The 15,113-nt window shown below is 39.4% G+C and overlaps 1 protein-coding gene across 1 annotated transcript; it reads left to right on the top strand.

Annotated features, from left to right (window-relative positions):
- Positions 1-3,078: 3,078 nt before the first annotated feature.
- On the top strand, positions 3,079-4,529 carry DMAC1 (distal membrane arm assembly complex 1). Its single transcript, XM_037797817.1, has 2 exons — positions 3,079-3,412; positions 4,253-4,529. The coding sequence occupies exons 1-2, from the start codon at positions 3,139-3,141 to the stop codon at positions 4,315-4,317; spliced, it is 339 nt and encodes a 112-aa protein (XP_037653745.1). The 5' UTR covers positions 3,079-3,138; the 3' UTR covers positions 4,318-4,529.
- The last annotated feature ends 10,584 nt before the right edge of the window (positions 4,530-15,113 follow it).

The raw sequence follows: 15,113 nt of genomic DNA, 5'->3' as shown, positions 1-15,113 counted from the left end.
TTCACTGTTTGTGGGTACAGTGTGGAGAAACAAGTCATCTCCTACTTGGTGAGAGCATAAACTGGTACAACATTTATAGAGGGAAATTTGGCAATGTCCAACAAACCTTTAAATACCATACCATACACTTCTAGAAATATATTCTAAGATATATTCCTATGTTTGTGATATTATATAGGCCCTAAAGTTTATTTACTGTTGTAACAGCACAAGAGTGGAACCAATCTAAATATCCATCAGTATCCATAAATATGAGACCAATTAAAAATAGTAAAGGACAACCATAAAAAGGAATACTATGGGGCCACACAAAAGCAGGAAGAAGCTCTTTTTACATGCTGACTGATATGAAACAATCTCTAAAATCATTGGAGGAAAGAATGCACACAAAGACATACATCTTTGAAAAGACACCCAAGAAACTGACACCTAATAACACGGTAAATTCCAAATACATCAAAAAGTTTAAAGTGTCAAAAAAAAAAAAAGTTCAAAATATCAAAGGAACCGTAGAATGTGGAAGTTCTTTTTCTGATTATGACATGAAACCCAGAAGCTTCAGAAGCTATGAAAAAGAAAGACTGATAATTTCAGCCATATTGTTAAAAACATGTAGCACTGTTGGTTAGGGAAGGGGACCTGCGTGGCTGACGAACAAGAGTGTGAAGGAGACTTTTTAGCACATACCCTTTTATACTTTGTATTTTTAAAATTTATAATTAAACAGGAGAGGTCACAGGCCTCATGAGTCAAAAGTCAAAATGAACTATAGAGATAATAAGCAGTAAAAGAAAGAAATGCAAGAGAGATAATGAGATAAACTTAGCTTACCACCTCTTCCCATTTCCTTTCCCAAAGATGCACATGCTTCCTCCAATTAGAGCTTTGCTTGTGTTCACTGGCCTCTACACTTACACTCTGACTCTTCTGTTTAATATATCTCAAGAGGCATCTTAAGGTTTCCAATAATTTTCTAATCAAATTATATTAGTTGCTAGTCCATTTCAATTTCAATATATGCTATATGCAGTTTTAAGAAACGGGTTCTATTGAAACCATTGTTGGATTTTGAAGGGTATCACAACAAAATAACAAAAATAGTTTGAAATCATTCACATCAGGCAATCATAAGAGAACAAACACATCTTTTGGAAAGTACTTTAAAGAGACAGAAGTTCAAATAAAATCTTTCCTGTTACTTGGAAAATGTGCTGTGGATCATTTTAATAGTATTTGTTTGGAGAATTAACAAGTCTCTTCTCCCGGCATTCTTAACTGTGATAAATGCACTCAAGAAGGTGTAAGGTAAGCTTTTTGATAAACTATGAATGAATAAGGTCACAGGTCAAATAACCTCAGAATCCATGAAGACGCACAAGCTCATATATTGGGATGTGAGAAAATATTGAAATTTCTATTTATATTATTTTATCTTGTCCCTGTATATTATTTTACATATCCTTATAATGTATGAGTAGTTTATTAATATATAATTTATAAATAATAAATAAGCATGCACAAATGCTAAAACTTGCTAAATCTTTTTCTTTTTTTTTTTTAAGTCCCATGAGGTGTGTAACCAAAAACAGTTTGATGTTCACTGTCAAGTGATCATTTTTTTTCCCACATAAATAAGGAGAAATTACATGTACTCTAGAATGTTCTATCAGGCATAGTGGGAAGAAAAAGCCATAAATTATTAATTTCTAAGTGAAATATTATTGAATTCTTTTGATACAGCACTTATCACAATGCTATCTGAAGAGAGAGTTAGAATAAAATCTTAGATAACCACCTAGTCCAAACCTCCTTATTTTAGACATGAGGTAACTGAGGGCCAGAGAAGACATGTAATATTCTCTGTCACATGGCTGACTCATAGTGAGAGTCAGGTATAGAGTCCAAATTTCCCAAACCTTATTCTTTCTACTATACAACACAAGGATATACAAGAAAGAGACAAATGGGGAGGGTCTTTGAAAGTAAGCAGCAGGCCAACCCAGTATTCTCACTATTTTATTTTCTCCTATTACTTTATTTTTTTATCCACACCTTTATCTCAGCCTTTTTAAAAAATTTCCCCAAATCACATCCCATTTAAGACAGTGCAATATTCATTTCTTTTTATCATACTAATTTCTTAAGCCCATCTAAAGAAAAAAAAGTTCAAATCTGAAATTAGTCCTATTTTTATCCAGATCTTCTAACAGAAACTTACTCCTGAACTTTAAATGGCTTTCTTTCTTACAAGTAATTCTCCGAGAACAACTGAGTGCAAGAAATAGGAACTAAACTGAAAAGAAAATGAAAATGAAATGAGTTGGGAGCAGATGATATATAGAAGCTGAATTACAAAGACGCAATCAGAATTAAAAGGTCATACTTAGAAGATAAGAATGTAAAGCTACAAGAAGAAATCCTTCAACTCCTCACACCTTTTAGACTGATTTTGACTTGAGTTTTTCCCAGGACTCTCAAAGCAAAAACAGTATCATGCGCATGACAAAACTGAGATCATAACTTGAAGAAGCTAAAGAGAAATTGACGGCATTTATCCAGGTATTTCAAATCAATTTTTAACACCTTGCTTACATTTGACTCTATTCAAAGGCATTGGTTTTAACCACTGCTTGGTCACTTAACCAGTTTCGTCATAAGTAAAATTCAGAAAACTGTATCTACTACATTCAGTTGTTGGAAGATTAAACACCATAATGCAGATAATCGCTTAGCGAAGTGTCTAGCATATAGTTAGGCACATATAAAAATCAACTCAAGTCACACACCTCCAGTCGGATTTAGTGTCACGTCCAAGGTCTCAGTTTGTGCTGGGCAAGACATTTAGACCCCTAGACTTCCCCTCTAAGGAGATTAAGAGTTAAGACAACTAAGGTGTTGACTAAGTGAGAATTCCTAGGATTGAGGTAAAATATTAGGCTCTAGCATGGCGTAAGCTGTTGCACAGAATCCAAACCCAAGCCCGCGTCAAATTTTTCTCTTCCGAGGCACTCGAGAACTACATTTCCCAGCGGCCCTCGGGATGCTTCCGGCGTAGCGCGCCGACGCTCTACTTTCCAGCCGCATTTTTTACGTCAGTTCAGTCCGAAGGTTCCTGCTGGTGAGAAAGAATTCCTGAAGATGGGCTCTTTCCTCTCTCAGCCACTTGATCCGGGCAAGGTCGCTGCGCGTCCCGAGGCCACCTCCCCCGCCAACCCCACTGCCACCGCTGCACCCGGAGCGCCTGCGTCTCCGGCGCAAACCCCGCTGTTTAATAACTGCTGGAGCTGCCGCGTGCTCTCCGGGTCGGGGCTGATAGGGGCTGGCGGATACGTGTACTGGGTGGCGCGGAAACCCATGAAGCTGGGATACCCCCCGAGTCCAGGGAATATTGCGCAGATGGTCATCGGCATCAGTGAGAGTCGGGGCGCAACCACGTGGGCGGGGAAGATTGGGGTCCTTGGGCAGGTCACGTAGTGTGGGCACCCCAAAGAAGCTATCCCAGGGGCAGAGGAATTTGTTAGGGTGCCTTCTTTTTTAAATCACAATGTTTCTTGACGATTCTTTTTAGGCTCAGTCCATTTAATCCTCATAATAACCATTAGAATATTAGAATGCAGTTACAGTGTTCCCATTTTACTGCTGAGTAAACTTAAGTTACGAAATTTAAGTATCGTTCAACGTCAGACAGCCAGGAAGTAACAGAGGTGGTATTGGATCCCAGGTTTATCTGGAGCCCCAAGACCTGTTCTTTCTCTCCAGTTCAGGGGAAAGGCTGAGCTCGTGTACTTCATCTTAAGAGCTTTGTGTTTGCAGTTAGTTCTTAGACTTGGGTTCAAAGCCTAGTTGGTTTGCCACTGAGGGATGTGACCCACAGTTCTTTTCTGTAGCAATACCAAGAGATTGTCAAGATGTCTTCCATTCTAAAATGTAGTGATTCTTTTAGCTTTTCAGACCAGTTGTCTGAGCAAATACAATTTTAGATCAGGTTTCTTAACTCAACCAGACTGCCCAGATTATATCCCTTTGTTAAGTCCCTTTCTTGTTTGGGGAGGTAACAGGATTTCTTTTTATTTCCCTGAATTTTTTTTTTTTCCTTGTCTGAGTTTCAGTTTCCTATTTCTAGGAAAGATATAATGGTGATATATCTTCCAGGAGTGTTGTGAGGGTTAAATATGCTGGTGTATGTCAAAGTACTTTGTAAATTAAACTGCAACATCTTTGTAAGGTATTGTTTTTGTTGTTTTTTCCCTAGGCATTGCATGTTGGGGTGTAGTCGTCTTGACAGACCCCAAAGGAAAAGCGTACCGTGTTGTTTGAAAGTATCACCAGTGAATCTGTCATCTCTGAGCCCCATCTTCATGATTCTCAGAGCTATCATGGGGCTTATGGATGTTTTGGACAGACAAATGGACAGACTTCAGTTCTACAGATACTACAAGATTGAAAAGCCAAAGACAGATTTTCATTCCTTGGCCATGAATGTTTGTGGCCTTCATCTCCACAGGGAATAATAAATCCGTTAGAGAAGAGAACAGATTTTGTGTCTTATCTGGGGAAAAAGTATAACAATAAAAATAAAAAACATAGGGAAATGATAAACCAAGTAGAAAAATTAACTAAGCACCCCACCCCCACCCTCACCCACCACCTTTTAAAATAGTTCTTTACCAGTAATTGGATCAACAACTATCAACCTAACCCTGGAGAGGTGCCATGCAATATGTAGAATTATTGAAATTTTGTATGTGTGCCCTACTCATGTTTTCTAAGCCATTTTAAAGTTCATAATCTTATGAGAGCTTCACAGCTACTCTGAGGTTGTTTTTCATTGGTGGTGAACTTTATACAAAGAGTTCAACAGTGATTTGCCCAGGGTCATTCAGCAAGTCAGTAATAGAGCCAGGACTTTATCTTGAGTTTTCTAGTCTTTCAAAACTATGATGTTACCAAGGAATCAAGACTTGGCCTTTATGAAACGGAATCGTAAAAACCATAAAAGACTTAAATTGGGAAAATAGTTGAGAGATTCTAAACCTTTTGTAATAATAACAAAATGCCATTTTGGTTCTTTTTCCACAAGCATGGAAATATTTCTTGTTTGGAATTGAGATGCTTTTCAGATCAGGACTCAAAATTTGACAGTTCATTTCTGAGAAGCCTATGGTTGCTACCAGTTTTGTTTTGTTTTGTTTCCTGAGATACCACTGCTTCTCTAGATCTTTCAGAACAGAAAGATATTCTTAAATTCAACTGCCAGTCATAGTGTGTAAGTTTTGAATGATATATGAGCAAGTAGTATCTTTAGGGCTGTTACTTTTTCTAGCCTTATGTGGAAGTGCCTTTCTGTTAAGCCTCACAAATGGCATTAATACTCTTGCATTACATATATCAGAGTTCATGGAATGGATTGTGCTATATATATGTGTGGAACTGAGAAAGAAGGTAGTTCAAACAGCTTAAAGTAGAAAATGTGAGATGTACAATTCAGTTATGGAATATCAATGAATACAGAACATTGTAAGTTGGAACTTAGCATGGAGGTGGTCAATCTAAGCCTCCCAAAGCAGAATACTTATTAATGAACAGCTGTAGTCTTGTTTTGACCAGATAATCTACCTTTTGAAAAGGTATTCCAAAAATTGCTTTGATTCCTGCCAGTGCAAAGCCAGACATCTTTGTTTTAGTGATGAGTCTAATCTTCACAGAGATGTTTCAGAGAGAAAAAAGATACAGCCTCAGTCCTGAAATGCAGGAAGTGCATTTAGTGCCCCCATTATCTTCCCTTTTGTTGAGGATGGGGTAGGTAAATGATATTCAGGCTCAAGAGTCAATGGATTATTGCTCAGTAATGTAAGAAGACCAGCTTAATTATGACTTATGGGCCTTAGAATCCCTTTACAGCATGGGAATGAGTGTATAAAGGCTCATAATTACCTTTAGCAAAGGAGAGAAGGGAAAAAGTGCAGAAACTGGGTAATTTGAAATGCACTTATACTTTTCCTGGGCACCAAAACGGAACATATATGTCAACACTGACATTTTTAACAATGTCCAAGATGCCCATTAGCTCAACCTGTGCATAATGGGTATAAACTGGTATCTCGAGATAATAAGGAAATCATTATACAATGTCTTATATCTATTATGTATTGTATTGACTAATCTGGAATCCTGTGGCTAATATGTGTGAACATATTAAAGGTTCCTAATAAAGATTGTTCCTTTAGGATTATGGTGGGGGTGGAAGGGCATCTCTTTTTCCTAGGCCAATTGCTGAAACAGCTATTGCTGGAGGCTTGAAATGCCCCAAATGCAAATCACCCTCAAAAATTCTAGAACTTCACCTGACTGAGACCAATGACAGAGACAGTTTCTGGTAGCTCTGTAGGGTAAGCTTCTCAGCCATGATTTGTACCTTACCTCCATCAGCAGTTTAGCATTTCCCCTTGCTCCTTTTTATTACTGGTTTCTCAGCCTGGCTGTGTCTGAAGTAGGGGCCTCCTGAATGAAGCCAGTTGATATGACAACAGAAAATATATTGCTCTTAAATTAAGTATGTGTTCAGGGCAAGCATACATTCAAGGAGCCGCTCAAACCAGGGATAGCCTTGACTGATTTACTGCTGGGACAACATTGATCAAACCAACATCTCAAGTCTTGAAGTCAGAAATAGTAAGCAATTTTGAGTTGAAAAATCAATTTTTTTTTTTTTAATGACAGGCAAATCCCTGCCTTGACCCAATGATTATACAGGCTTCAGGGGCACAGAGTCAGAGGTGAAAGCCAGTAATTACATATCATTCAGAGGTATTCCAAGAGCATGGGGTGAAGAAAATATGTCACTTTTAAAATGCATGTCTCTTGGCCTTTGAAATATTCAACAACTTGTCATTCAAATGTAAATGGAGTGTGGAGAAATAGCCAAAAGGGCAAACATTAAATGCAACTGTGCCACTAAAAACCACAGCTCAGTCCTGTGACTGAACTTGAATGTGGCAGGAAGGATTGATAAGATGGTGCCCAAGGTTCCAGGGCCCCGGTGTATAGAAACCTTCTCCCAGTTATTCACATACCATTCTAGGTACTGCTGTGAAGGGATTCTGTAGATATAACTAAGGACCCAAATCAATTGGCTTTAAGATTAGGAGAATTTTCCACGTGATTTAATCATATGATCTAGAGGTCAGAGATAGGGAAGTGGGAGATAAGAAGCACAAGGGGGATTCAAAACTTAAGAAGTTCTCTGTTGCTGACCTGTAAAAATTCAAGCTTTTATATTGTGAACTCCTTATGGGAGCCACATGGCAAGGAACCTAGAGCTGCCCAGGCTGACAGAAGGAACACGAGGACTTCTGTCCCTCAGCTGCAAGGAAATTAATTCCACCAACAGCGTGGAAGATAGTTTGATGAGAACCAAGAACTGCAGCCCTGGCCAATACCATGATTTCAGTGTGCTGAGCCCCTGGGCAGTGTACACAGCCATGCCATGCCTAGACTTCTGACCTACAGAAACTGTGAAATAAGAAATTTGTGTGGTTTCAAGTTGCCAAGTTTGTGGTAATTTGCTAAACAGCAATATTAAACTAATATAACGAATGAGGAATGTTTTGTGGAAACACCCCAGACCTACACTCAGCCCCATTCAGGGCATGCAGGACATAGCAAGAAGAGGTTATCATTTGAATTGCATTTATCCTTACAGTTACTGTCTTCCCTTATTCTTTTATAGGTGAATGTCCTGGGTGGTTTTAAAATGAGTTGGGCTTTTGTTTTGTTTTGTTTTTATTTTGTTTTCTAGCATAATTTTTCAGCTGATAAAGACAATTACATGGTCCTTTTTATATGCCAAGTATTATGTCAAGTGCTTTACACAAATTATCTCATTTAATCCTCTTTGCAACCCTATTTTTTTATAGATGAGATAACAGAGGCCTGTAGCAGTTAAGAATTTGCCCAGGTTCTCAAGTGATGAAGTAGTCGTGGCTTGGCTAAGAGCACTAAATGGCTCATTCTCTTAGCATCCATTATCAAAATGTTTGGGTATCAAAATTAGAAATTTTGAATATTAATTTTTACTTTTTCCTTGGGTTATAATGTTAGTTTAATATATATCATTAAACTTTTGGTTTCCTATTCTTTATAATTGAGGTTATATCACTTATTATAGTGATAGCAATATGCTGATTAATCCAGGACAAGAAATTCTTCTTATCTTTCTGGGCAGGCTCATACCATTCCATGACTTCATCCCAATCTATATTCTGACATTGGACCATTCTCCTGAAGGTCAGACTAACCACAACAGGCATCGCCACCTGCCTGTCCCCCGGACACCAGAATCCCAACATGTCTCAAATGAACATACTATCTCCTTCCAACTTACTACTGTTCTATTAAAAGCATTTCCATCTCATCAGTAGACCAGGCTAGAATCTATGGAATGATCTATAACTCCTTCCCTTCTCTCATTGTTTACTCCTCATCTGTTAGCAAGTCCTGGTTATTTTAACACTCTAATGCTCTTTCCTGTCTGTTTCCCTGGCTTTTGTTTTAACTCAGTCATCATCATTTCTCATGTAGATTACTATCATAGATTCTTAATTGTCTTCTTGTGTGATGGGTAGTTTAATGCATCAACTTGACTAGGTCTATCTTCCCAACTCCCAGTGTTGTGAAGGTATTTTGGTGTGGTTAATATCTAAAATCAGTTGACTTTAAGTAAAAGAGATTAACCTCAGTAATGGGTGGGCCTCATCCAGTTAGTTCAGGCCTCAAGAACAAAAACTGAGGTTTCCTGAAGAATAAATTCTGCCTCAAGACTATAACATCAACTCCTAAGTTTCCAGCCTGCTGGCCTCCCCAGTGCATTTCAGACTTGCCAGCCCCCACAATTGTAAATTCCTCAAAAATTAATCTATTGATTCTGTTTCTAGAGAACACTGACTGGGACACCTTGCTTCCCAGAAATCCCTCTCGTCTGCCCTCCACACAATAAGCAGAGTAATTTTAAAATACTTTCGTTATTAAAACCCTTCAGCATCCCTGATGCAAATAGGATGAACCCCAGACTCCTTGGCAGAGTATGGAATGCCTTTCCTTATGTCACTTTCCATATCTTTCCATCTTCATCTTCTTCCACATCCTGTCTTCTGTTCCACAAATCCATATTCCTGCCACTCTTAGTTAGCCAACTGTCCCCCAAATGCCATTTGGCATGCCTTTGCACATGATATTCCTTCAGCATAGAATATCCATCCATCACTTCTCCATCTGGAGAAAGTCCACTTGTTCTTGAAGGTCCAGCCCAATGTCACCCCTTCTGTAAAGCCTTCCCCGAAAAGCCTCCTCTTTCATTATTTTAAGGCTGTGCAACCATTATAATTTGTATAATCTTCTATTACTGTGCTTAAAAGATTGTCTGGTAATTTTTAATTTTTGCATCTGTTTTTCCCCAGCGATTGTGAGCTTCTGAAGGAGACTGTGCTTTTGCCATGTTCATGTTTCCAGTCCCCAGTACCAAATATATCAGGGACATGCTTGTTCAATAAATATTTGGTTAATGAGTGAATAAAGGACTGAACAAATGAATGAGAAAAAAAGGGAAACCATTTCTGCCATTTGATTACTTTAGTGTATTTCAGTGGTTCTGCCCTGGGCCAGCAGCATCAGCATCATGGAGAACTCGTTAGAAATGCAGATTTACAGATTTACAATGGCATGCCAGATCTACCTCTGGTTGGGGGGAGCACACAAAATATATTTTTACAAGCCCTCCAGGTGCTTCTGATGCATGCCTTAGTTTGAGAACCACTAGTGGGGCTGAATCTGACTGACATGTATAGCCCAGATCTCAGCTATAATGCCACGTAAAGAACCCAGGATTGAAGAAACAAGGCCAAGTTTTAATCTCAGTTCTCGCCCCAACTCCTAACATGCTCTTGGGCAAGTCATTTAACCTGTGAGCATTTCATTTTTTCCCTTTGTAAAGAAGATCAGATTAGGTAATTTCTAAATTCTTTCTCAGCACTAAGATTCCCTCTTCCTGTAATACCTGTATAAAAAAGGAGATGTACACTCCTTCAATCCAAGGGGCAGAGAAAGCAGTTAGGAACTGAGAGATGAGACTGGAATAGCACTTTCTGTAGTAATCAGGGAGCTGCCACAGAAAATCAGACCATTGTGTGTCCAATCCACTCCCTTGTATCCTGAAGCTGCAAATGCCTGATGTTTCACAGGAATTTAGCAACCTCTCATCCCAATTAGTGCATCTGACCAAACAATTCTATGGGGAGCAAAGAGGTCCTCCCTGACCCTCTCTTGATCAGATCATGCCCTAAAGCATGAAATAGATTATCTTCTAGTCCGAATAACTGTCCAGGCATTCAAAAGAAATATGGGAAGTGGCAAGAAAGGTTACGATTGGTGATGATTTTGTGTGTGTGTGTGTGTTCCCTTTCTGTTTCCTAAGAACTCAAATAGAAAAATCCCTCCTTCTGTTTCACCCTGCATAATACTGGTTTAGTGTGATGTGAATTAAATTAAACATTTTATGTTATGCAGGTTGTGTCTAGAATAACAACAAGCCTCAGCAAAGGAAAAGACTCCATCAGTGTGTGGGCAAAGCAGATCTATAAAAATGCACACATTCTCCTGTGCCTGGAGGTATCAGATAATACATATATTTTAAAAGTGGTGTCCAACTATATGTGAGGCTGAGTGGACACAACAAGGCCCAGCAGGGGACTTCATCACTATGATAGCCTACTACAGAAATTGCCATTAAGCCTGGAACCTGGAGTCAGTGCTGACCAAAGCCTAAGATTCTCCTCATGTCATCTAAAAAGGTTTCAATAGCTAGAAGAAATCTGGTCTCATTTTCTTTAAAGCCAATTACCATTTTTAGGTATGTCAGATACATTGTATTAAGTCAGTCAAGCATTTATTTCTGTTAGGTGGGTTAGGAATATCGCAGTGTTCCTACTCCAAGAAATTGAGAGTCTAGTAGGGGAGACAAACACTTAAAAAGATGAATGTGATATAAAGGATTGTATTCAGGATGTATGGGAGAAGAAGAAGGGGTATTTTAGCTTTTTATAAGGCACAGAAATCAAAGTCTGACATCTCACCCAGAGCAAGGCCCAACCACCAGTATGACAAACTTTTAACCTATGTGCCCAACCATCAGGAGGATGAATAAAGCAGACACATGTCAAAGGGAAGGACTACCAACACTCACACTCGAGGAATGTCGTCAAACAGAAACTCTAAGAGGGAATTCTCTGAGTTCCTTGACTTGGGGTTGCTTTAAGCAGCATGCTGTGCAGCCATGCTTAGAACTGTGTGACAGAGAACTGCAAAATGCCTGTCAAAACCCTTGACAAGTGAAAGACAGGCAAATTGAGGGGAGGAGGAGTGGGGGGAGGCCTGCTCTCCAGCTCTCCATCCTTACCAGCCTGTGAACACCTGTTACTGACAGAACAAGCTGAGAGACACATTTGGCACATATTGGCGGCACCAGCAGATTCAGCCCCTCCTCATGATTCAGTAAATGTGATCCTTTCTCTGTGGCTTCTGCTGTACTATCCCATTTCAGTTTCCTTTGCTATATACATATTAGAAGTGAGAGGATAAGTAAATGCCTAGAGTAGGTTATACCACAGCTGAATAAAGGGATGCCAAAATTGTTGGCAATCTTATCTTTTGATGAGAAAAACAACCCTAACTTCATTTGTAGAGAGCTTTTCAATTAACAAGGTACTTCTCTTACATTTATATTTTGGCTCTCTATAGCAACCTGGGAGAGTGGCTGGGGCATCTAGCATAGTTTCCCTTTCATAGATGAAGAAATGGAGGTAGTTTCAAATGGTTCTAGGACTGTGAAGTCACCCAGTAAGCAGTAGATTTGGTTTCTTGAGCTCAGGCTTTGCAACTCCTTTGCAGAATGTTCTTTCCACATTGTTTCTTGAAGAAGAAAAGGAGCTGTGTCTATTCTAACCCAGCCTCCTGGGTTTAGGTTGTGCCCTTCCTAAAGCAACAGGAATTCAATTTGTTCCTCTGGATTGGAAGCTCGTCATCAGTTTTTGAAGTCCAAAGCTCAGAGAGACTAAGAACAAAAGATGTGCTGTCAGAATCAGCCAGTTGGAAGCTGCTCATCCCTGACCAAGTTGCCTTCTGTTAGCCTCAGCTTCCTAATTTGTAAAATGTGAATAGTTGTATCCACCTTGCCAAGGTTTTATGCGGACTGCATATGAGTTTAGTTGACTGTACCGTTCTAAGCAGTCAATATACGGCCATCAATATCATTGTTTTTAGTAGTATATATAATGTGTCACCTCTCCTCTTGCCAGCTGGTTGAGGATTCAGGGTACGGACATGTAGAAAGGGCTGATATAGTAGTGTCCGTGGGATTGGGTGTTTTCTACCACATCATGCATCATAGACAGATGCCAGGAAAACAGATTATAGAAAAATTTAAAAACTGCACACTTCCCAAGGCATGTCTTTGTTTGCCATTTGGCTCAGTTTACCCCAGTTTTTCACTTTAATATGGTTCACTTAGAAATGTAACTTTAAAAATACAGAGCAAATGAAAATAAGAGAAAGGACGAACTAGCTAAGAAAAAAGTTTTCTTCTGAGGGGGCTCCAGAGTTGGCATTACAAAAGTGCCAGCTGCTGGTTTGTTTTATTATTACTTGGTTTAAATATAGCTGTGGCTGAGGGGGTGGAGGGCAATTGACAGCAGCTTTGGCTTCCTACAATGCTTGATGCTTATTTCACCAAGTTGATTATGGGACTGACATGCTTTTCCTTGGCATGAGCTGTAAATGAAGCCTCTGCTTTGAATGCTTTCTCCTTCAGTTACTGACTACTGTCGGCTTCCTCATCTGGGAGGGATGGTCTTACCTATCTCGCCCATCTCACTTTTTTATTTGTTTGTTTAGTGTAGATCAAATAAGATAGGTGGATATTCAAGTCTTTGAAACTGTACGTAATACATTTCTACTACTATCCACTCCTCTCATCCAGTTGTAGTTTCTTCAAAAGCATTTAGTTTAACTCCTGGAAAATGGAGTTACCCATCTAGTATACTGTTAGGCATCCCCAATCCAGGATCTTCCCAGTTATTCTGTAGATGTGCAATATTAGACACTCTTTCTCCTTTGCAACCAATTTAGAAAACTCCCATTAGGACACTGATCCTGGAGTAAATATCATGATTTCTTGGAACTTGCTTTCTGATAAATAATCTTGTTAAATAAGATCTTCAGATTTGGATCAGAGAATAAACTGTCAGATCTACCCCATCTTTCTCCTCCTGATAGTTCACAGGCCATTCTATACCTCCTCTTCTCTTTCCTCAACCTCAACTTGAAATATGGGCAGCTCTTTCCATGTGTGGGGGCCCAGGGCCCAGGCCCCCTCCCTTCCATAGTGATATCATGTAGCAGTCTACCTGACCAGGAGAAAATTAAAGTCATCAGACCTCCTCAGGGGAGGAAAAAATGTATTGTCAAAGCATTGAAACTCTCCTCCCCTGATCACTGTTGATAACAGAGCTCCACACCCTTGTGTCACAAGACCCTGCCAAAATTCTGTTCTCACCCCCCACCACCCTGTCCCTTGTCCTAACCCTTATAAACCACTCCCTGGCACACCCTGCTTTTGCAGAGTGCTAACTTCCATTTTTCCCAGCCTGCTGCTACCTTGGAACCATAACTCCTACAAGTAAGTCCTATTAAACTCATGTCTGACTCCGTGCCTGGTGTGTTCTTGGTCCTAGGGTTAAGGTGGGTTGTGACGCCATGAAAATTCTATCCAGAGACACAGCTGTTATGGGGCACAGCCACTCTTTCCCTTAACATTTAGTAGAGAAATGGAACATCCTTCTGGGTTCAGAAGTCCACAATCTATTTCTGGCGCAAATCAGAGAAATTTGACTTACTCTATAATGCCACATATGATCTTGACCTAGTTAACACTGATATTATTCTCTAACTCAACCTTTTCCTAGGGTCAAGGTCTGCTAAGGCATTCCAGCTGAATATTCTGTTTCTCTATATTTAACTTTAGCAGGAACATCATGCCTAGTTGAGAGCTTTTCTTTTATAGTTAAGAAAATTCTGCTGACCTTCAAAGATTAGAATAAGGTGCCCTTTTTATATTCAGAATTTTATTCCACTGAAAATAGCATTTAATTATTTTCTTGAATGCATTTGATACATAATTTTTAATTAAAGTAATTCTCAAATAATATACAAATTTCTGCTAAGTGGTTTGTTTCCATAAACATCATCTAAGGACAGCCAGATATGGAAAAAGAGAGGAGCCAGAGTAAGAGGCAGAAGTTTAGGCTTCAAGTTGCAGGTCTGTCAAAGGTAAACTTGGATAAATCAATGTTAATGATGTGCAAATGAGTATCTCTAGACCCACATTGTCCTGAACTCCAGACTCTTACCTTCAGCTGACTCTTGCCATCACTGCTTGGATGCCTAATAAGGTGTGTCAATTTTAACCTTTCCAAAACCAAACCTTAATTTCTTCTCATACTTCCCAAATCTGCTTCATTACTCTGTTCCCCATCTTAAGAAGCAGCACCTCCATTTCCCAGGTGCTCAAGTCAAAAGACTTTTAATCATCTTTGACTCTTCTCTTTCTCTCAGACCTCACACCCAGCCCCACAGCAATCCTGTTAGCTATATCATCAGAATATTCGTAAATTCTGACCTGATCTCACCAATTATTGCTCTACTTCAAGCCACCTTCAGCTGTTGCCTGGCCTACTACTGTCTTCTCCTGACTGATCTTTCTTCTTCCTCTCTTGTATCTCCCACAGTTTCACAGAAGACAGAATGATCCACTGAAATATAAATTGGATCCTGTCACCCCCTTTCCTAGATCTCACCAATGATTTCCTATCACACTTAGAATAGATTCCAAGTTTTTTATCATGGTCTTTGAGGCCTTACAGGATTGAACCCTGGCTACTTCTCTGACCCATTTCACACACTTCCTCTCTTGCTCACATAATTCAAACCACCTTGTCCTTGTTGCTATTTCTCAAACACTCATAGTGCCCTCTCCCCTCAGTGTCTCTAGATTTACTGCTCTCTTT

This window comes from Choloepus didactylus, chromosome 10, assembly GCF_015220235.1.
Source record: "Choloepus didactylus isolate mChoDid1 chromosome 10, mChoDid1.pri, whole genome shotgun sequence".
Taxonomy (NCBI): Eukaryota; Metazoa; Chordata; class Mammalia; order Pilosa; family Megalonychidae; genus Choloepus; species Choloepus didactylus.
Note: the sequence above shows the minus strand (reverse complement) of the source record. Positions and strands in the feature narration are given on the sequence as shown.